Source organism: Mobula hypostoma, chromosome 6, assembly GCF_963921235.1.
Source record: "Mobula hypostoma chromosome 6, sMobHyp1.1, whole genome shotgun sequence".
NCBI classification, from domain to species: domain Eukaryota; kingdom Metazoa; phylum Chordata; class Chondrichthyes; order Myliobatiformes; family Myliobatidae; genus Mobula; species Mobula hypostoma.
Window position 1 is genome coordinate 86720643 of NC_086102.1, and position 24298 is coordinate 86744940.

Here is a 24298-nt window from a genome sequence, read left to right on the forward strand (position 1 = left end):
CTTATCAAATGCCTTGCTAAAATCCATATACACTACATTTATGGCTCTACCCTCATCAATGTGTTTAGTCACATTTTCAAAAAATTCAATCAGGCTCATAAGGCACGACCTGCCTTTGACAAAGCCTTGCTGACTATTCCTAATCATATTATGCCTCTACAAATGTTCATAAATCCTGCTTCTCAGGATCTTCTCCATCAACTTACCAACCACTGAAGTAAGTCTCACTGGTCTATAATTTCCTGGGCTATCTCTACTCCCTTTCTTGAATAAGGGAACAATATCCGCAACCTTCCAATCCTCTGGAACCTCTCCCGTCCTCATTGATGATGAAAAGATCATCGCTAGAGGCTCAGCAATCTCCTCCCTCACTTCCCACAGTAGCCTGGGGTACATCTCATCCGGTCTCGGTGACTTATCCAACTTGATGCTTTCCAAAAGCTCCAGCACATCCTCTTCCTTAATATCTATATGCTCAAACTTTTCAGTCTGCTGCAAGTCATCCTTACAATCGCCCAGATCCTTTTCCATGATCCACCCCAGGACTGTATTCGTTTTCAGCCATCCACTTCATATGTAGAGGTTCAACATATCTATGAATTTTATTAAATAACATCAGAAATAAAATCTTATAATGAATAGTTCCAAGGAAAATGTAAATGATTCTAGTCATAAAATTAAAAACCTTTCACATTCCAAAGAAGTATGGATTGGTAGACATACAGCCTGTTACCATGCTATATCTCTAAATAACTAAATAAATAAAATAATATAGGCCAAGATTTGACTAATAATTATTCAATTAACCTTTACAATTTTTTGAGACTTGGCCACATTTTTTTTAAACAATGCAACCGGCTAAGCACTAGAAAATAAGGCTGTTGTGCAAAGGTGAAAAATGTATTGTTATTATGCTATATATCCCTAGAGTCTTGCATAGACCTAGAAAGAAAAAATGCATCTTGAATCACGGTAAAGATCTTACTTATGTTAACTATGCCCTCAGCTCAAATCCCTCGCTAAATAACTAACTACAGAAAACCAGTTCAGATATTGTAAGCATTTGCTAGAAGTATCTATCACCATCTTCAGCATACCAATTTTAGATAGCCCTCTATCTATGCTGAGACTTTGATTCCTTTAAAGCAAGCATTTCATATTTGGATGCTTTCTCAGAGGTGGGAGGAAGATATCAAAAAATCCTGATTGATGACAAAAATCTTATTTAACTATACTCTCGGTTCAAATACATAAATAAATAACCGCAAATTCAGTTAAACTATCAATTGATGACAAAATTGCACAGCTGAACAACAAAATACTTCACAGTTTGTGGAAATGGCCTTCAGCTATATCTTTTGCTCCTGACTTGGGTCCGTGATACAACAATATACAGTACACCATGTAATGAAGCTCATTAGGATGCTCCTTATTTTTGTGCTGAAGTGCAACGCCACTAATTATAGTGTTAATGAGTCTCTAAATTATAGTGTTAATGAGTCCATGCAGTGTACTCAAAACCAGTCAGATTACAATTAGCATCTGCTCAACAAATTCAATGGCTAACAGATTTGCTCATACAGTACCAGCCTAATGACAGCATGGGCAAAGTTTACGAATCAAACATTGTCAGTAATACAGTAGAAAATTAATTTATTGTTGTAATTGCGTAAATAGCAGAAAAAGGAATGCCCTGGAAAGATTGAAGGAAAAAAATCTGCCACATAAATGGAAAATGAGATCATCATTAAGGTTTTGGCAAAGTGGGGAACAGCACAAATACCCACCCCACCTCCAACAGCCACTTCAATATATCTTTAACACAAGATTATGAGTAAATTGGATTAAGGATGTTCACCTATCACCCCCCCCACCCCGAGATTATTGCAAGTCTAATTTCCTGTGCCCCAAACTTTATCAGTCAACAGATAACAGTTTACAGATTAAAAACTAAGTGCTGCCCCAAGGACTGGAATTCCTGGAAGACCTGCAGTGTTTCCATATGCTTTCAGAATAGTAACCTTTGTATCTCAAGTTCATAAATCTATTGTAAATGCAAATGTAAATCATATTTTTGTAGTGAGAAATGCCTTTGGCCTGATATTTGGGAAAGTGAATGTTGGAAGTCTAATGCCACCCAAATACTTAGATTCAATCACACACTCAAAACTTAATTTTAATCATGACACGTGCACTTTGAAATGTTAATATTAGATTCTGTAAGAAATTTGGATCTTCTTACCCAACAGGTAGAATTGAAACGATGCAGAAAGAAATGTTAAAAATTCTCAGGTTGGTCAATTTCTCAATATCAGGAGAAATTTCTGTAATTGGATTATCTCTTAAATTCAACATTTCAAGGCAGGAGAATTGATAAATCTTGAGGAAAAAACAGACAATATGAAAACATATTGCACATTTTTAAAATGTTTTGAAGTTCAACAACAGTTTCTGTCAAAATGGTAACACTTGGTAATAATCAAGCTATGAAATAAGCCAAGAGAGAGAAGTATAATAAATGCTGGGAATATGTCTGTAGAAGATGGATTATTAGAATTAGGTATAATAGTCTGCAAAACTCAATATAAAGAACGGAAAAGCCACAAGAGAACAGACATAAAATCATTATGGCCAAACATTTTCTCTTTCCAGGCATGATAAGTTTCACTTTCTGATGTGCATTCTGCTTTATTTTTCTTATCCTGCCAAAGCAAAGCAATGAAAGAGTGACCTCATCATGATGAAAATAACAAAATAATCAGTTTTGAATAGAAACCTTCCACTTCTTCTGGCAAAATGTTCTCTTGGAAAACCAAATAATTTAAAGCTAGTTTATAGCATGAGGTAACAAATTCTGTGAAACCAAAAATCTTCCAATCAACTACAATTTTTACTGATATTTTAACTGCTTAAATATCTTGCATAATCAGATGGGTGAGCATTTCGGAGACAGTGACCACAACTCCCTAACCTTTACTATAGCCTTGGACAGGAATCAAAGCAGACGGTATGGGAAAGGATTTAATTGGGAAGAATAAATTTTGATGCTGTTCAGTAGGAACTTGGGAGTGTAATTTGGAACGGATGCACTCAGAGAACTGTACAACAGAAAAGTGGAGGTTGTTTAGGGAGTACTTAGACAGGGTTCTTGATAGGTTTTTCCCATTGAGCCAAGGAAAGAATGGGAGAATTAAGGAATCATGATTGACAAGTGATATGGAACCTTCTAGTCAAGAGGGATAAAGAAAACTAATTAAGGTTAGGAAGCAAGGATCAAACAGGGCCACAAACAGTTACAAGGTAGTGTGAAAGGAGTTTAATAATAGAGTTAGGAGAGCTAGAAGGGGTCATGAGAAGGGACTAAGGAAAACCTCAGGATATTCTACACGTACATGAAGAACAGCAGAATGACTAGAGTAGAAACAATCAATGATGAAAACAGAAACATCTTCCTGGAGTTGAGGGAGGTAGGGTCGGTCCTTAATGAATACTTTGCTTCAGTATTCATGGAGGAGGGGGACCTTGATGAATATAAGGTCAGCATAGAACAAGCTGATATGCTGAAACATGTCAATGTTAGTGTCAAGCATGTGCTGAAAACTTTGAAAAACATTATGATAGATAAGTCCCCAGGGCTGGGCAGGTTATACGGCTGTGCCTTTGGCAATAAATTTTACGCCACCCCGCCGCCACCCCCGGCCGCAGGAGTAGCACTAGAAGATTGGAGGGCGGCAAATAATAATCCTTTTTCAAGAAAGATGATCGAGATAACTGTGGATTTATAGACTAGTGAGCCTTATGTCAGTGGTGGACAAACTACTGGATACGATTCTTAGTGATAGGACTTACAAGCATTTATAGAAACATAACCTGATTAGGAATAGTCAGCATGGTTTTGTAACAGGCAGGTCGTGCCTCATGAACTTGACTGATGTGACAAAACAATTTTATTAAGATACAGCAGTGGATGACGTGTATACTAATTTTAGTAAGGTGTTTGACATGGTTCCCCATGGTAGGCTCATTCAGAAAGTCAGGTTGCATGGGATCCAGGGTAACTTGACTGCTTGGATTCAGAATTGGCTTGCCCACTGAAGCAGAGGCCGGAAGTAGATGGAGCATATTCTTCCTGGAAATCAGTGGCCAGTGGTGTTCTGCAGGGATCTATTCTGGAATCCCAGTTCTTTGTGATTTTTATTAAATGACAGATGAGGAAGTGAAAGCGTGAGTAGTAAGTTTGAAGACGATACAAAGGCTGGTGGTGGTGTGGATAGTGTAAAAGGTTGTCGTTGGCTACAATGGGACATCGGTAGGATGCAGAGCTGGGCTAAGAAGTGGCAGATGGAGTTCAACATGGAAAAGTGTGAAGTGATTTACTTTGGAAGGTCAAACTTGAAGTCAGAATATAGAGGTAATGGCAGGATTTTTAACAGTGTGGAGGAACAGAGGGATCTTGTGGTCTATGTCTACAGATTCTTCAATGTTGTAGCACGTTTATAAAGGGTTAGGAAAAGTATAGTGTGTTGGCCTTCATTAGTCGGGGCACTGAGCTCAAGGGCCATGAAATGATGTTGCAGCTCTATAAAACTCTGGTCAGACTACACTTGGAGTATTGAATTCAGTTCTGTTCGCCTCATTATACTAAGTATGTGGAAGCTTTAGAGAGGATGCAGAGGAGATTTGCCAGGATGATGCCTGGATTAGTGAGCATGTCTTTTGAAGATACATTGAGCATGGTAGGGTTTTTCTCTTTGGAGTGAAGGAGGATGAAATGTGACTTGATGGAGATGTGCAAGATGATAAGAGGCATGGATAGGGTGGATAGCCAGAGACTTTTTCCAAAGGCAGAAATGGCTAGTGTGAGGGGCATAACTTTGAGGTGTTTGGAGGAAAGTATAAGGGGGATGTCAAAGGTAAGTATTTTACACAGAGAGTCTTAGGTGCTTCGAATCTAATAAGTGCTATATATAGGTGATAGGTGCTAGGGATAGTAGTAGAGGCAGATATATTGGAGACATTTAAGAGACTCTTAGGCATATGGGTGGAAGAAGAATGCAGAGTAATGTAGGAGGGAAGGATTAAAATGATCCTAGGCTAAAGGGTCGGCACAACATCATGGGCTATGGGGTCTGTACAGTGCTGTACTGTTCTATGTTCTATCATGTAATTTCTATTGTATCAGAAATATTTCATATCATCTTTCTCAAGCAAAATAGTTGAAAAGCTACTTCAGATTTGGATTATTAACAAAGAAAAGCAAAAACAGGTTACCTTAGGACTTGTTAACACTTATCCCGGTCAGCTAACTTAAGTTGGGTAATTAACAGCACAAATCCTAATTAATTCAAACTAGCAACTTAATCAATTTTTTTTATATTAAATGCAAATCTCCACATAAATTATATTGACTATGGATCAACAATTCTGGAATGCTGTTTTTCCTTTGGACCAGTACCCCTCTCACAACACCAAACAGGGAATCTCCCACTGGCCGAATGATTGATCCTCTTCTCCTTGCCCCCGGCATGGGGGTCTTCCTTGCAATGTTGGTTTCCCCGGAGTTCTTACTTGTTAGTCTCCTAAGTTATCACTGTTCAACCTCTGAAAACCTTCATTATTATTCTTTTCCTTTAGCAGTTCTGCACCATTATAATTCGACCCTGTTGGCTTTGGTTCATCAGGCCTTCCTATGTCCACCCCTCACTCTGGCCCAAGGCTACATGGGGCACCGGCTCTCCCCTTTTCTCTCAAATGAGGACATGCCTCTGATGTCATTCCTTTGCTTTTGTTGCCATATCGGGTTATTTCACACCAATTATAGCCAGTTCAAGTCACACACTGAGCTTGGGCAACTCAATTTCTTGGGCACAGACAATTTTTATAATCCTTTGTTGATTCTTCTGCCTTATCAAATAGTACTCTACAAATAACTTCTTATTTGGAAATAATCTCTGAATACCAGAATACACTGGACAACAAAGATTTTGCTTCCTGAATAACTTTAGGTGTATCTTACGAATTTTGGGCTACTGATCATGAAAATCATCATGAAATTTCCCTATCATGCACCATTTTTTAAATAAACTTCTGTTTATTATTTCAATTCATAATTCAAGTCAATTAAAATGTTGCCTACAATGTAAGCTGGAAAGTTTCCTATCTTGTCCAGGCATGCTTAGGCAGCGTGACTCTGCATGGCAGGGCAGGTTTTAGTAATAATTATTGGGTTCAGGACTGTAAGGATGGAATTTGCTATCACCAGGCACAAAAATATCTATGAAGGATTTTGATATTTGAGACAGATGCTTCCCAGAATAACTGATGCCAAGATTAAGGAAAGCATTTTTGTTGGTCCACAAATCAAACAGGTCATCAACGACAGGCAATTTGAAGAATTTCTGGTGGGACCAGAGAAAATCACATGGAAGGCATTCAAGGAAGTTGCTGAAATTTTTCTTGGCATCTACAGAGCACCAAACTACATGCAGCTGGTTGAAAGCATGCTTCAAGCATATAAAACCATGAAATGCAACATGTCACTAAAGATTCATTTTCTGCATTCCCATTTAGACTTCTTCCCTGAAAATCTTGGTGCTGTTAGTGATGAGCATGGTGAAAGGTTTCACCAGGACATTGCGGTCATGGAGAAAAGATACCAGGGCAACTGGAATCCATCAATGCCGGCAAATTATTGTTGGACACTTAAGCAAGAAGCCTCAGACACTGAATACAAATGAAAATCATTAACAAAATATTTTTAACTGAGTTGAACTATTGCAAAGTATCAGCACCATTATGCAATTAAACACATTATTTTCAATAAAAGTTAATTTGTTGTTTCTCCAAATTCCTATGTGATACAAGTAGTCTGAAATTATATTTGTGTCTTCTTCAAGCAGTCTATCATAAACAAAAAAAATTCAGAGCAAGCAACACTTTTGAAAAAAATTGTTGTCCAGTGTTATCAGTGAGGCCTTTATTATGTCTACTTTTTAATTACTTCAGTCTAGTAAGAGTTAGTTCAGCAAATGACAGCATCCACTTCCTCTCTGCCATGGCAAAATTTAAGACATTTGTTTTTTCTACTCATCCACTGACCTTGATGAGTTCCAGCTAGTTGTTTCTAAAGATTTTTTAAATTTCTTTGGGCCAAGAGTTTTATGTAGCTTTATTTTTGTTTTCATTTTTATTCTTTGAAAAAGAGTTGGTATATCAGCTAACATAACAATGTTAAAGATTGACTACACTATAAACTCTTACCAAATTTGAAAGTACAGTACCTATTGCGTAATAAGACACTATTTGTTTTATTTCATTCATGTTTACAGCATCTTTAATGATGATATTTTGATTATTAATCTAGGCATGGCAATTAGCCAAGAGGAACTTTACTACAAAACTCATAACACTCAGACCTGAAAAATTCAATGTATAGATTACTTAGTAAATTGTTCTCACCTCATTTGGAATGACCCGAAAGTTATTGAATGACAGGTTCAGATACTTTAAGGTGAAAGTGAGCCTTGTCAGGTCAGGAAGCTGATGAATAAAAAATCCCTAAAATAAAACACATGAAGAAAAACGGATGAGAAAATTACGTTCAACAATTTAATAAAGTAATTACATTGTTGCAAAATGATACAGCTACTGTATTTTGAAAAAGACATTGTTATCAAACCATGTAGATGTTTTAGATATGCAGTATATTGCCTTAAGAAACGTTCTGAAGCATGGTTAAAAAGCTGCTGGAAAAGAAGTTTTTCAATTGTACATTATAACTAAAATATGAAGCTGTTGTGAATTGATGCACACGTCATTCACATCAACCATTCTATCTGTGAATTATTCTTCTAGTAACAAAATGAAACGTGAGAATAGGGTTGGATAGGAAAATGTAGTGAACTTATGACATGAGCCTGATCACTAAGGACTGAATCGCATTTCAGTTAGAACGACTATAATACAACACTGGGTTTATTTTATGCAGTTTTATCAGAAATATTTCCATTCACCCATTATAAAACCTTAAGCCTGTTCAAGACTTTGATTATGCCAAGTTAAAAAAAATACTTGCGTGTGTCTGTAAAAGTGGCAATATAAGTATGTGAATTTACTCACTGAAAACAGAGGTCCAAATCATGAAAGATAAAAGCATATTACAAATGTACAGCTCACACCTAACCTGCCTTCGACAAATGGAGATAGGATATGGACAAACAACCACCCAAGTGGCTTAGTTGCTTTGCCATATCCTAAGATAAATTGTAATATACAACCACCTTAATGTACTCTTGAAACTGCCACTGAAGTATTAAAATATGGATTGTACTGACTGTTTGCCAACAATTGACAACTATACTATGATGATTCATCAGCAAGCTGGTATTGCAATCTACTTGTAATGTCCTAGAGCTTTGCTGCGTAAAGCACAATATATAGAGAGAAAAGTTTAATGTGCTTGTAACTGTCCATATTAAACCTTCTGAATACACTTGATCAAAGATATTTCCTTTGTTCTACTGATCCTTGCCCCACCTTCTCTCCTATTAAAAACTAATTTGTTGTTCTCTATTTCCTAGTTCCGAAGAAGGGTCTTTGACCTGGAATGTTAATCGTTTCACTTTCCACACATGCTGCTTGAGCATTTCCAGCATTTTCTATTTGTATTTCAGATTTCCAGCATTTTCAGGTTTTTTTAAATTTTAGATCATAAGACGATAAGATATGAGAGCAGAATTAGACCATTTGGCCCATTAAGACTGCTCCACCATTACATCAAGCCTGATCCGCTTCTCCCTTTTCCTTTGATTGTAACCCTACTTATAGTGAACATATTTATCATTATTGATGATGGAGCAACATCAGATACTACCGGGCAAAACGTATGATTATGATTTACCTGGCAATAAAAAAAATCACTTACAAGAACATTTTATTTTGACAAGTTTCAAATCTAATTGTAATTAAAGTCAAATGTCATCACGTTCTATTTTAATTCCCAAGGGACTTCAGTTAACAATAACAGTGCTTCCAGAAGCATAAGCACAAGAGACATTTTATATATTGCTGAGATGCTCATTATCGTATTACTTCACGTATTTGTATTTTCTTTGAGTTTCTACATTAGTAATAGCTCTGAATTCACAACAAAGATAGTGGAACTCACAATAAGATTTGAATATTTAATTTGCCTAAAAAATTGTAGAAGCCTTTGGAAATGGCCAACAGAAAATGAATTCTAGATTCGGATAAAAATATTAAATTTAAGGAGTACAATATTGCAGGTCTGTGACATTGTAAATTTATAACTAAAGATGGTGAGATGTTTCCAAATCCAATAGTTTGAGAAACAAAATTTTTTGAAGTTTGGTGCAAGAAAGCCAGGTAACAGGAACAGAATTAAAGGCAACAAATTACATTTTAACAATGGTGTATTTCTGCAAGTTCCCTGTAGCAAGACCGTGTCATTGCAAAACCAGTATGGTGAATGCTTACTGCACTTTCCCAATAGCAAGTACATCATTCTTCAGCATCCTGAGACCAAAACTGTACTTAATACTGCAGGTATGATCTCATAAGGTCCTATACGATTGCAATAAAACTTCCTTTATTTTGTTCACTCTTTAAAGATCATCCTCAAAATGCCAAATGGAAGCTGACAATAGAATGAGAGTACAAGGCATATTCAAGTTAATTTAGAAGTACATATGTACATCATTTTGGAAAGCTGTAATTTCTATGAGAAATAGAAGGTAATAAACATTATACTGTATATATCCTTTTAATAAGCAACTCTGTATATGAGAGAACATTTGAAAGTGTGCAAGAACTAAGGGTCAATACGTTTAGGCTCGTGGAACATAAGTGACTGTAAGTCAGAGGTATATTAATGATCAACAAAATTAAACAGCAGAAAAAATAGTCACACTACTTCATCCGCATATTAAGACAAAATGATTTTGAGATCAGAAGCCAACTCAGGGGAATTACATACAAGGTTGGAACAATTAGTTGTGGTGATTTACTACAATGACAACTGTGATGTTTTCTTCCACAGAAAGATAAGCTGATAGTTTTCAAAAAGAAGTGCTAATTTTGCAGATATTCATGATCTTAAGAATTGAAAACAGACTGCTCTGCTGGAATTTTGCCATTTTGTGTTGACATTAGTATTCCTGGCAGCAAATCATAAACACAAGAGATTCTGCAGAAGCTGAAAATCCAGATTAACACACAAAAATGCTGGAGGAACCCAGCAGATCAGGCAGGGTGAATGATCTCAGCCCAAAGCAACAATTCTCCATTTCTTTCCACAGATGCTGCCAGACCTGCTGAGTTCTTCCAGCATTTTGTGTGTGTTACATATCATTTCTGGCAGACAAACCATGATCCTAATCAACAAGAGAGTAAATTTCAGTTAAAACTGGGAGCAAACAGACTGAATATTGACTGATTGAGAGGGTTACACCGTACATTTTTCCTAACTGTATGTGCAGGACATCCATTTCAAATGATCCTTACTCAAATGTGCCTGATATTGTGGTTCATCTTGTAAATGAAGTCAGTCTCTAACCAGTTTTCTTATTTTCTCTCTCTAGTGGTTCAGGATTGTCACAATTGTTTCATTTTATTTTTCCCTTCAGTATCATTTCTGGTACCAATGAAATTCCCGAAGGGATTAACCTGCTCACAAGTTTGGTTAGTGGAGGGGCGAATAACTGAGGTAAAACAATGACCTTATTGAATGGAGAAGCGGTCATAAGGGTCTTCTGCAGCATTTGTTGTTAAGGATTACTCTGGAGTAATGAAATAATGGATAGCATAATAGATACTCATTAAAGTGAGAATCAGTCTTCAGAAAGTGGAACTTTTTCACAATTTAACTTTTAACTGATGTTTCGGGATCACTGACATCAATCACTGGGTGTAGGACATTCAGATTCCGTACAGCTGAAACCACATAATGAAAGATGAAGGTTCATGTTAATTAGTGGTATTGAAAACTTCAGGATGAAATTAGGGAAGGCTTTAAGTAGCCATCTTCTGTTTAAACACATTGTTAAAGGTGGATATCTGCCACTTAATGTATAGTTTAGGACAAGTCTGCTTTGTCACTTAATATTGTTCCTGGATGTATAGTCAGGGAGCCATCTCTCAACACTGTGACAAAAGATGTATATTTTTGGTGCTGGAACTTGTGCTCAGAAGCTTTCGGCCCAACCACCAGTATTTGAGTATTCAAAGGTTCTGTTAGGTGAGATGTGCTACTGTTGTAAATATGCAATTCTGCAAAATTACCTGTATTCAAAATGCTAAAATGATAGATGATTATTGAAACCATAGTTTATCATGTATTGTTGTCTTTGTGTTTAAAAAAGTATAAAATATACTGTGAGGTGAAGGGAACTAGATTCTCGCTAGAAGATCAGCTGTGTTGAATGAAGTTCAAAGTTCAAACTTCCAGTAAGATGACGCTGCATTGCACGCAGTGGCCTCTCAGGGGCCAAACAAAGGTGCTTTTTCTTTCTTTAAGTATGCTTTTTATGATTGCAAGACAATTCTACTTCAAGAACTTAGGGTACTGCAGGGCTACTCTATTAGTCAACTGTTTGTTGACTGGAGTAGCCGGACTGGTGTTAGCAGCAGAGCCAGCTGAGCTGTCGAAGGGGCCAGCTGGGATGTTAGAGAAGGAGCCAGATTGGAGTCGGAGGAACTGACCTGGCTGTAGACTGTGTTTCTGCATGCTACTTGAAGGCATCAGAGTTGGTGCATGAAGGCGACGTGCAGTATGACCATGTGAGTTTGTCTCAGACATTTCACTTGCAATCACAAGACTCAGTTGGACATTGATAATGTAAGTTGCAGCAGGCTTGTTACCCTTGTTTGATGGAATGACAGACGACATGGAAGCTGTGTAGCCTTGGTCGTATTGAGGACTAGGCCTCGAGCTATGGGCTTACCTGCTGCTGCAGACCAGGTGAGGGGACGCCGGAGATGGCACAGCATGACATCTGTGTTTGGCTGAGGGTTGGTCTCTCTCGTCAGTGCTGTCCTCCCATGTTCGAGCGGTGGAATGACAGGCTGGTTGCGTGCATCTGTGCACTGCTGGGAGACTGGTACCATCAGTTGCAGGGTATGTCGCTCAGGGTCTTGGGCTATATATATACTTTTTTCCGCATGAATATGCTCTTTGCTCGCTATTTTTAATGTGCTATTTTGTATGTTTTGCACCTAGACCCCAGAGAAACACTCCTTCCTTCGCTGTGTCTATGTAAGGTTGAATAATACTTAAACTTGATTTGATTTGATTTATTATCAAAGTATGTATAACCTTGAGATTTGTCTCCTTACAGAAAGCCACAACATAAAGAAAACCAAGAGAACCAGGACTTACAAGGATGTTGCCTGGATTGGGGAGCATGCCTTATGAGAATAGCTTGAGTGAACTCGGCCTTTTCTCCTTGGAGCAACGGAGGATGAGAGGTGACCTGATAGAGGTGTATAAGATGATGCGAGGCATTGATTGTGTGGATAGTCGGAGGCTTTTTCCCAGGGCTGAAATGGTTGCCACAAGAGGACACAGATTTAAGGTGCTGGGGAGTAGGTACAGAGGAGATGTCAGGGCTAAATTTTTTAGTCAGAGTGTGGTGAGTGCTTGGAATGGGCTGCTGGCAACGGTGGTGGAGGGGAATACGATAGGGTCTTTTAAGAGACTTCTGGATAGGTACATGGAGCTTAGAAAAATAGAGGGCTATAGGTAAGCCTAGTAATTTCTAAGGTAGGGACATGTTCAGCACAACTTTGAGGGTCTGAATTGTGCTGTAGGTTTTCTATGTTTCTATGTTTTTAACCCATTAAAAAAATTCTGCCAAATACTCAATGTGCAGAGAGAAAAAAAACAAATTGTGTAAATAATAAAAGTAAGCAAATAACATTGAGATCTGAAGTTCACAAAAGTGAGTACACAGCCACAGAGCCAGTCATCACTGCAGCTGACTCAGGAGTCCATTAGTTGCAGGCCACAGCCTCAGTTCTCCGCAGAGACAAGTAAACCTCGATCAACAGCAAGCTGAACCGGCCTGTCCCTCGTCTCTGGCCCCGACACCCTGGCCTTTTCAACCTGGCCTGTGTTAGGACATATTCTGGAGCTACAGTATATAGCAAATACTAATTTCAACAGCAGCCAGTCTTTAGACCTGAACGCGGATGTAGATTGAATTTTAAATACAGCTCTGAACAATGGTCTTCTTGAAGCTGCACATTGGGGTTGATTACAGACCAGGAAACACCATTTACTTGATGTCTGCATATCTATGATAGAGACAATGCTGAGTTCTGAAGGAGGGTCTCGACCCAAAACGTCGACTGTTTACTCTTTTCCATAGATACTGCCTGACCTGCTGAGTTCCTCCAGCATATTGTGTGTGAATGCTGATTAATATTCATTTTGGGTGTCTGGAGTGTGGGTGTGAAGAAGGAAGTGTTTGAAAATTATATGCAATTTAAAGGAAGCATTGTAGATACATTGTAACTATAGAATTGTCCTGCTGTTACCTTTGATCTTTAGCATATGAAAATATCATGTAATAATGGGTCAGGCATTCTTAGGTCTTCTTCCAAGAGTGTCTTGAATGTGATACCTGCTGTGCATTTTGCTGAATAAAGGCTTCTATATCCACTAGCTTCAGTGTGTCTCAGGTGACTTTGTTCATAGTCACACCAGCCCAGTGCTTACATCGGCTAAACAGCGGGTCAGTCCTCACTCTCAGATCTGGGTCCTGCCACTTTGATATACTCTCGGGCCTGGACCCCACCACCTCAACTCTGCCTCACCTCTGCTCATCTTGCCTCTGTCCTGTGGCATTGAATCATCCCCAGTCCACTCCAGCAATGGCCAAACATTGGCTCATTCCCTGCTCTCCAGTCCAGGCCCTACTGCCCATACACGCCACGCCATAACCGTCCTGCAACTCCGAGATTTCAGTTCCCACTGCAAAAATGCCAGGTTGTACAGGCAATTCAAAAGCTCAGCTCCGAAAGGGATGTCACAGGCTTTTGATGGCAGTAACCATGTGCGAGAGAAGGTGTGATTAATACAGTAATTTATAGTCTTCTTTGTTTTGTTTGCTACTAGCAAATTGTTGCTGTGCTTCACCAGCACCATCTTAAACAGGAATTATCCGGATAAAAAAGGCTTTTATATCACCAGCTTCAGTGTCTTTCTAGTATCTTAGTTCACAGTCACAATATTTCTTAAAGCTATGTTCAAGTACATTGCTTTTGCATGGGGTGTAGGGAGTGTCCAGGGAGGGGTAACACCTGTGGTGAAGAGGCTTGTCATGTCCATTCTAGGGAAGCTCACTCACCCTTGGTACCCACCAGACACTCAGCTCTCACCTGTGGCTCTAAATAACTGTTTGGTTGTAACAGCAGCCAGATCCTAGAACACCTTTTCAATAGGCAGATTAAACCAGGCGAGGGAAGCCAGCAGGCCTCATGCCCGATGATACAGGGCTATGCCTACCCTAGCATGCAAAGTCAGTTCTGGTGAGCTGGAAGAATGAGATCCCCAGTGAGATCCAATGGAAGGTGGTTCTGCAAAGCTTCATATAGAGTGAAGGGCATACCAAGGCACAGAAGAAGTCATGATTATCCACTACAACCAAGAAGACCCCAGCTGTGACGACCACTGCGGCCACTGGACTTGGAATTCCAAGGTTGAGAGAGTGGATTAGCCCCAGTGTAACTGCTTTTTCACTTTAAAAACTTTCCTGCACAGATTTCCTTGTGCTGTCATCGGATACGACTGACAACCAGGCAATCAATCATCATCATAATAGTGTGGCTGATTGTGCTGCATTTTTCTCCAGTCAACTACAGGTTTTCTAGACTCTGCTTGCAACATACTCTGAAGTTTCCGTTCTTTCATCAGTTCCATGAATTGCCTGCAATTAAGTGGAATCGGTAATTCTGCAGTACTCACCTCAATTTATTATAGTGCAGAATGAAGATTCGCTGGTAATTGAGATACTTCATGAAAATAGATTTTTACACCACTTACCCTCAGACTTAGAGACTCCCCTCCTGCTATAATTGATCTTACAATAACAAGTTCAAATGGCTTTACTTGCTCCTCTTCTTCCTCCTCCATTGTAGATTCAGAGTCTGGGGATTCAAAATACTGGGCACTTTCTTCAAAATTCAGTTCAGCTCCTACAGTTAGAAAAATATGCATATTAGAACTGCTCTGTCCATGAACACAAGAAACTACAGGGAGTTGTGGACACAGTTCAGCACATCATGGAAACAAGCCACCCCTCCACAGATTTTGCCTACAGCCTCAGTCAAACAGCCAGCATATTCAGAGATTATACATACCCCAGTCATTCTCTCTTCTCGCCCCTCCCATCGGGCAGAAGATACAAAAGCCTGAAAACACATACCACTAGCCTCAAGGATATTTTCTATTCTGCTGTTATAAGACGATATCCTTGACCTCACAATTTTCCTGGTTATGATCCTTAGTATCTACCTGTACTGCACTTTCTCTGTACTGTAACATATTATTCTGCACTCTGTTATTGCTTTACTTTGTACTAGCTCAATGCACTGTTGTATTGATCTGTATGGAACATATGCAAGACAAGTTTTTCACTGCTCCTCAGTACATGTGACAATAACAAACCAATTTACCGATTTAATTTACAAAAGGCAAATTCTAATCATGTCTAATCACATTCAGCTGAGTTTTTGTAGTAAATGTTCTATCGATATTGTGAATTAGCATTACATAAATCTTATGTTACCTGGGTATATGGGCAATTCTGGGGAGATATGATAATTTCTGGAAGCAGCAATCATTTCTGGAAAAATAAAGTAATTAATGATTAGTGCACAATAATATGAAGGCAGACTATGCATGTTACAGCCCTCAGATCCCAAACACAAATACAGCAATTTCAGATAATCACCTTTCAAATTAGCATCAGAACTGCTTTTTCTTCACTTCAACATAATTTACCTCCTGTTGATATCTCCCCTTGACTGATCAGTTGCACTGACCAGACATTTTCCACCCTCTTTCAGCTGGTACCATTTATAGCTATTACCCTCTAAAGCAGGCAGCATCTCAGAGGATATTAGCTATAACTAATACCCTCTAAGGTATTGGGACCTCTTTTGGGGCAGGCATAACCTGTACAATAAGGACTGGTTGCACTTGAATCTGAGGGGGACCAATATCCTGGCAGGGAAGTTTGCTAAGGCTACTGGGGAGAATTTAAACTAGAATTGATGGGGGTTGGGAACCAAACTGAAGAGATGGAGGAAGGGGAGGTTGGTTCACAAATAGAGAAAGCTTATAGGCGGTGTGAGAGGGAGGATAGGCAGGTGATAGAGAAGGGATGTGCTCAGATTGATGGTTTCAGATGTGTCTATTTTAATGCAAGGAGTATCATGAACAAAGTGGATGAGCTTTGGATCAGTACTTGGAGCTATGATGTTGTGGCCATTACAGAGACTTGGATGGCTCAGGGCAGGAATGGGCAGGAGTGCCAGGATGTTTCAGAAAGGACAGGGAAGGAGGCAAAAGAGGTGGGGGCATGGCACTGCTGATCAGAGATAGTGTCACTGCTGCAGAAAAGGAGGAAATCATGGAGGGATTGTCTACTGAGTCTCTTTGGGTGGAAGTTAGAAACAGGAAGGGGTCAATCACTCTACTGGGTGTTTTTTATAGACCACCCAATAGTAACAGGGACATCAAGGAGCAGATAGAGAGACAGATTCTGCAACGGTGCAATAATAACAGGGTTGTCGTGATGGGAGCTTTTAATTACCCCAATATTGATTGGCATCTCTCCAGAGTAAGGGGTTTAGATGGGGTGGAGTTTGTTAGGTGTGTTCCAGAAGGTTTTCTGACACAATATTTAGATAAGCCTACAAGAGGAGAGGCTTTACTTGATCTGGTATTGGGAAATGAACCTGGTCAAGTGTCAGATCTCTCAGTGGGAGAGCATTTTGGAGATAGCGATCACAATTCTGTCTCCTTTACCATACCATTGGAAAGGGATAGTAGCAGACAAGTTAGGAGAACATTAAATTGGAGTAAGGTATCAGGCAGGAACTTAGAAACGTAAATTGGGAACAGATGCTCTCAGGGAAATATATGGCAGAAATGTGGCAATGTTCAGAGGATATTTGCGTGGCATTCTGCATAGGTACGTTCCAATGAGACAGGGAAAGGATGGTAGGGTACAGGAACTATGGTGTATGAAGGCTGTAGAAAATCTAGTTAAGAAGAAAAGAAGAGCTTATGAAAGGTTCAAAAAACTAGGTAATGATAGAGATCTAGAAAATTATAGGGCTAGCAGAAAGGAGCTTAAGAATGAAATTAGGAGAGCCAGAAGGGGCCATAAGAAGTCCTTGGCGAGCAGGATTAAGGAAAAGCCCAAGGCATTCTACCAGTATGTGAACAGCAAGAGGATAAGACGTGAGAGAATAGGACCAATCAAGTGTGACAGTGGAAAACTGTGTATGGAACTGGAGAACGTAGCGGAATACTTTGCTTTAGTACTCACTACGGAAAAGGACCTTGGCAATTTTAGGGATGACTTGTAGTGGACTGAAAAGCTTGAGCGTGTAGATATTACGAAAGAGGATCTTCTGGTGCTTTTGGAAAGCATCAAGTTGGATAAGTCACTGGGACCGGACGAGATATACCCCAGGCTGCAGTGGGAGGAGATTGCTGAACCTCTGGCAATGATCTTTGCATCATCAATGGGAACGGGAGAGGTTCTAGAGGATTGGAGAGTTGCAGATGTTGTCCCCTTATTCAAGAAAGGGAGTAGAGATAGCCCAGGAAATTATAGACCAGTGAGTCTTACTTCAGTGGTCAGTAAGTTGATGGAGAAGATCCTGAGAGACAGGATTTATGAACATTTGGAGAGGCATATTATGATTGGGAATAATCAGCATGGCTTTGTCAAAGGCAGATCATGCCTTATGAGCCTGATTGAATTTTTTGAGGATGTGACTAAACACGTTGATGAAGGTAGATGTAGTGAATATGGATTTCAGCAGGGCATTTGACAAGGTACCCCATGCAGGGCTTATTGAGAAAGTAAGGAGGCATGGGATCCAAAGGGACATTGCTTTGTGGATCCAGAATTGGCTTGCCCACAGAACTCAAAGAGTGGTTGTAGACCGGTCATATTCTGCATGCAGGTCGGTGACCAGTGGTGTGCCTCAGGGATCTGTTCCAGGACCCCTTCTATTTGTGATTTTTATAAATATCCTGGATGTGGAAGTGGAGGGATGGGTTAGTAAATTTACTGATGACACAAAGGTTGGATGTGTTGTGGATAGTGTGGAGGGCTGTCAGAGGTTACAGCGGGACATCAATAGGATGCAAAACTGGGGCTGAGAAGTGGCAGATGGAGTTCAACCCAGATAAGTGTGAGGTGGTTCATTTTGGTAGGTCAGATATGATGGCAGAATATAGTATTAATGATGAAATGCTTTGAGAGGTTAGTCATGACTAGACTGAACTCCTGCCTCAGCAAGGACCTGGACCCATTGCACTTTGCCTATTGCCACAATAGGTCAATGGCAGACGCAATCTCAATGGCTTTCCACAAAGCTTTAGATCACCTGGACAACACAAGCACCTACGTCAGGATGCTGTTCATCAACTATAGCTCCGCATTTAATACCATCATTCCCACAATCCTGACTGAGAAGTTGCAGAACCTGGACCTCTGTACCTCCCTCTGCAATTGGATCCTCGACTTCCTAACCAGAAGATCTCAATCTGTGCAGATTGGTGATAACATATCCTCCTCACTGACGATCGACACTGGCGAACCTCAGGGGTGTGTGCTTAGCCCACCGCTCTACTCTTCATATACACATGACTGTGTGGCTAGGCATAACTCAAATACCATCTATAAATTTGCTGACGATACAACCATTGTTGGTAGAATCTCAGGTGGTGACAAGAGGGCGTACAGGAGTGAGATATGCCAACTAGTGGAGTAGGGCTGCAGCAACAACCTGGCACTCAATATCAGAAAGAGCTGATTGTGGACTTCAGGAAGGGTAAGACGAAGGAACACATACCAATCCTCATACAGGGATCAGAAGTGGAGAGAGTGAGCAGCTTCAAGTTCCTGGGTGTCAAGATCTCTGAGGATCTAACCTGATCCCAACATATCGGTGTTGTTATAAAGAAGTCAAGGCAGCGGCTATACTTTATTAGGAGTTTGAAGAGATTTGGCATGTCAACAAATACACTCCAAAACTTCTGTAGTTGTACCATGGAGAGCATTCTGACAGGCTGTATCACTGTCTGGATCACTGCACAGGACCAAAAGAAGGTTGTAAATCTAGTCAGCTCCATCTTGGGTACTAGCCTACAAATTACCCAGGACATCTTTAGGGAGTGGTGTCTCAGAAAGGCAGCGTCCATTATTAAGGACCTCCAGCACCCAGGGCTTGCCCTTTTCTCACTGCTACCATCAGGTAAGAGGTACAGAAGCCTGAAGGCACACACTCAGTGATTCAGGAACAGCTTCTTCCCTTCTGCCATCTGATTCCTAAATGGACATTGCATCTTTGAACACCACCTCACTTCTTTTTTAAATATACAGTATTTCTGTTTTTGGACATTTTTTAAAATCTATTCAACATACGTAATTGATTTACATGTTTATTTATTATATTATTTTTTCTCTCTGCTAGACTATGTATTGCATTGAACTGCTGCTGCTAAGTTAACAAATTTTACGTTACATGCCAGTGATAATAAACCTGATTCTGATTCTAATGGTAAGACTCTTGGCAGTGTGGAGGATCAGAGGGACCTTGCAGTCTGGATCCATAGGACACTCAAAGCTGCTGCACAGGTTGACTGTGTGGTTAGGAAGGCATATGGTGTATTGGCCTTCATCAACCATAGGATTGAGTCCAAGAGCTGAGAGGTAATGTTACAGCTATATAGGACACTGGTCAGATCCCACTTGGAGTACTGTGCTCAGTTCTGGTCACCTTACTACAAACTATAGAAAGGGCACAGAGGAGATTTACAAGGATGGTGCCTAGAATGGGGAGCATGGCTTATGAGAACAGGTTGAGTGAACTTGGCCTTTTCTTCTTGGAGTGACGGAGGATGAGAGGTGACCTGATGAGGTGTATAAGATGATGAGATCATGTGGCAGGTCAGAGGCTTTTTCCCAGGGCTGAAATGGCTAACATGAGAAGGCACAGTTTTAAGGTGTTTGGAAGTAGGTACAGAGGAGATGTCAGTCGGGGTAAGTTTTTTTTATGCAAAGAGTGGTGAGTGCGTGGAATGGGCTGCCAGTGACGGTGGTGGAGGTGGATACAATAGGGTCTTTTAAGAGACTCTTGGATAGGTACATGGAGCTTAGAAAACTAGAGGGCTATGGGTAACCCTAGGTAATTTCTAAAGTAAGTACATGTTTGGCACAGCATTGTGGGCCGAACGGCCTGTATTGTGCTGTAGGTTTTCTATGTTTCCATAACTGAAATATGAATGATGAAAAATAAAGTTAAATCAGCTATTAATATAAAAGTGGACATCAAAAGTTTTTTTTATCAGATATATAAAGAGTAAAAGAGAGGCAAAAGTGGATATTGGACCACTGGAAAATGAAAGTGGAGACGTAGTATTAGTAGGCAACAAAGAAATGGCAGATGAACTTAATAAGTATTTTGCACCAGTCTTGAATGTGGAAGACACTTGCAATGAGTCAGAAATTTGAGAGTGTCAGGGCAGAGATGAGTGAATCATAGACACAGGAAAGTCTGCAGATGCTGGATATCTAAAACAACACAAACAAAATGCTGGAGGAGGTCAGTAGGTTGGACAGCATCTATAGAAATGAATAAACAATTGATGTTTTGGGCCGAGACCCTTCTTCAGGACTGAGAACTAATGGGGAAGATGCCAGAATAAAAAGGTGGGGGGAGGGGAAGAAGGCTAGCTAGAAAATGACAGGTGAAGCCAGGTGATGGGAAAATGAACGGCTGGAGAAGAAGGAATCTGATAGGAAAGGAGAGTGGACCATAGGAAAGAGGGGACTTGGGGGAAGAGGTAAAAGACTAGTGTGGGGAACAGAGGAAGTGGGGGGAAATTTTACTAGAAGGAGAAATCAATATTCATGCCATCAGTTTGGAGGCTACCTGGATGTTGCTCCTCCACCATGAGGGTGGCCTCATCATAGTACAAGAGAAGGCCATGAACCAACATGTCGGAACAGGAATGGGAATCAGAATTAAAATATTTGGCCCCCAGAAAGTTCTGATTGTTGTGGATGGAGCAGAGGAGCTCAATGAAGTAGTACCCCAATTTACAACAGGTCTCACCAATATAGAGGAGGCCACACTGGAAACACCAGACACAGTAGGTGACCCCAGCAGATTTGCAGGTGATGTATTGCCTCCCCCACCTGGAAGGACTGTTTGGGGGTTTGGGGTCCTGACTGGAGGTGAAAGAAGAGGTATATGGGCAGGTGTAGCACTTAGGCCACTTGCAGGGTTAACTGCTTGGAGGGAGATTAGTGTGGAAGGACAAATCGACAAGGGAATCGGAATCGTGGAGGGAGCAACCCCTGTGGAAAATGGGGGGGGGGTGGTGGAAGAGTTGGGGAGGTAAATATATGTTTAGTGGTGGGATCTCTTTGGAGATGGCAGAAGTTGCGGAGGATGATATGTTGGATGCAGAGGCTGATGGGGTGCTAGGTAAGGACAAGAAGAACTCTATCACTGTTAAGGTGGTGGGAAGATGTAGTGAGCGCAGATATTCAGGAAATGAAGGAGATGCAGGTGAAGGCAGCATCAACATTGGAGGGAGAGAAACCTCGTTCTTTAAAGGAGGAGGAAATCTCTGACATCCTGGAATGGAAAGCTGTGTTACGGGAACAGATGTGGTGGAGATGAAGAAATTGAGAAAAGAGAATAGCATTTTTACAGGAGATAGAGTGGGAAGAAGTATAGTCAAGATAACCATGAGCTTCAGTAAGTTTATAAAAGATGTTGGTTGACAGTTTGTCTCCAGAGATGGAGACAGAGAGATTGAGAAAGTGGAGGGAAGTGTCAGAAATGGACCAAGTGAATTTAAGGGCAGGGTTAAAGGTAAAGTTGATGAAATTGATGAGCTCAGCATGGGTGCATGAAGCAATGCCAATGTAGTCATCGATATATTGGAGGAATAGTTGGGGAATATTACCAGGAAGGCTTCGAACATGGACAGCTCTACATAGCCAACAAAGTGGCAGGCATACCTGAGGCTCATGCAGGTGCCAATGGCTACCCCTCGAGTTTGTAGAAAGTGGGATGAGATAAAGGAAAAATTGTTCAGGGTGAGGACCAGTTCTGCCCAATGGAGGAGTGTGGTGGAGGAGGGGAATTATTTAGTTCTTTGTCAAGGAAGAAGTGATGAGCCTTAGGGTGATAGGGGTTAGAAGTGTATAGGGACTGGGCATCCGCGGTGAAAATGAGGTCATTATGGCTAGGGAGTTGAAAGTTACCGAGAAGACCAAGGGCATGAGGAGTGTAGTGGAGGTAGGTGGGAAGGGACTGAACCAGGGGGGATAGAATGGAATCGAGGTATGTGGACATGAGTTCAGTGGGGCAGGTGCAGGCAGAAACAATAGGTCTATCTGGACAGTCCAGTTTGTGGGTCTTGGGTAGGAGGTAGAAGTGAGCAAATGTGGGGTAAAGGAACTATGAGTTTGGTGGCAGTGGATGGGAGTTCTCCAGGATAGATGAGATCAGTGATAGTGTCAGAGACAGATTTCTGATGGCCTGGAGTGGGGTCCTCTTCGAGGGGTAGGTATGAGGAGGTGTCTGAGAGTAGCTGCCTGGCCTCAGCAAGGTAGAGGTCAGTGCGTCACACTACAACAGCACCCCCTTTGTCAATGGGTTTGAAGGTAAGGTTGGGATTAGTGCAGAGAGAGTGGAGGGCAGTGCATTCGAGGGTGTGAAGTTCAAGGAGACGTGATGTGTGCTGAAGTTGAGCCAGTTGATGCCTCGTCAGCAATTCGAGATGAAAAGATCTGGAGCAGGCAGAGAACCAGAGTGAGATGTCCAAGAAGAAGAGGAGGGTTGAAGACAGGAGAAGGGGACATCCATCCAGGGTGTGGAATTCTTGCTAAAGAAGTAGGCTTGGAAATGGAGACAACGGGAGGACAGTTCAATGTTGTGGTAGGCATGGGACTCACTGAGATGCGGGCGAAGAGAGCTGGAGATGAGTTGCTTGCTGAGGACAGAAAATTATGCCCCAGAGGGGGGAAGGTTAGAGGGAATGGTGGATACATGGCAAGGATTGGAGCTGGGATCAGAGGATGGAAGAGAGTTGGTGGTGCCAGTGGAGAGAAGAGGTTTGAGGTGTTCAGAGAAGGTGGTGTGGGAGGATGATGGAGGTTCCGAGTACCCAAGAAGTGAAGGTGGGACCTGAGAGACACAGGGTCGGAGAATGGTGATGGGAGAAGGCGAGAATGGGGTATCAGCCACAGCAAGTAAAACCACGGCCTGGAGGTGCTGGCAGTCAAGGTACAGGCTGAAGCTGGAGCTAGGAACAGCACAATTTGCAGTCTGAACGTGTCCAGTGTCTGGGAGTGAAAGAAGTTGCTATTACTAGGGAGAAGATGCTTGGGAAATTGAATGGTCTGAAGGTAGATAAGTCACCTGGACCAGATGGATTATACCTCAGGGTTCTGAAAGAGGTAGCTAAGAGATTGTGGAGATATTAGCAGTGATCTTTCAAGTATCACCAGATTCAGGAATGGTTCCAGAGGAGTAGAAAATTGCAGATGTATTCCATTCTTTAAGGAGGAAAGGAGGCAAAAAACAGAAAATTATAAGCCAGTTAGCCTGTCTTTAGTGGTAAGTAAGATGTTGAAGTCCATTATTAAGGATGTTTCGAGCTACTTGGAGGCACATGATACAATAGGCCATATTCAGCATGCTTGCCTTAAGGGGAAATCTTGCTTGACAAATCTGTTGAAATTCTTTGAGGAAATAAACAGGCAGGATGGACAAAGGAGAGTCAATGGATGTTTATTTGGATTTTAAGAAGGTGTTTGTCACATGAGGCTGCTTAACAGCATAAGGGCCCATGGTATTACAGGAAAGATACTAGCATGTATAGTAGATTGGCTTTTCTGGCTGGCTGCCAGTGACTAGTGGTGTTCCATAGGGATCAGTGTAGTTCAAGTAAATTTATAACCAAAGTACGTATGTCACTAAATATTACCCTGAGATTCATTTTCTTGCAAGTATA

General features: G+C 40.8%; 1 protein-coding gene across 5 annotated transcripts in view; it reads right to left on the minus strand.

Moving 5' to 3' along the window:
• LOC134348174 (leucine-rich repeat-containing protein 63-like) overlaps positions 1 to 24298 on the minus strand; it is a 97842-nt gene that overhangs the window by 34321 nt on the left and 39223 nt on the right. For 4 of the 5 annotated variants that reach the window (XM_063051153.1, XM_063051150.1, XM_063051154.1 and 1 more), the window contains exons 4-7: positions 15807 to 15863; positions 15062 to 15213; positions 7459 to 7557; positions 2243 to 2379 (exon numbers count right to left, since the gene is read on the minus strand). In XM_063051153.1, the coding sequence (XP_062907223.1) occupies positions 2243 to 2379; positions 7459 to 7557; positions 15062 to 15213; positions 15807 to 15863 (445 nt within the window). The remainder of the gene's footprint in view (positions 1 to 2242; positions 2380 to 7458; positions 7558 to 15061; positions 15214 to 15806; positions 15864 to 24298) is intronic. The other variant, XM_063051152.1, reaches the window with a different exon arrangement.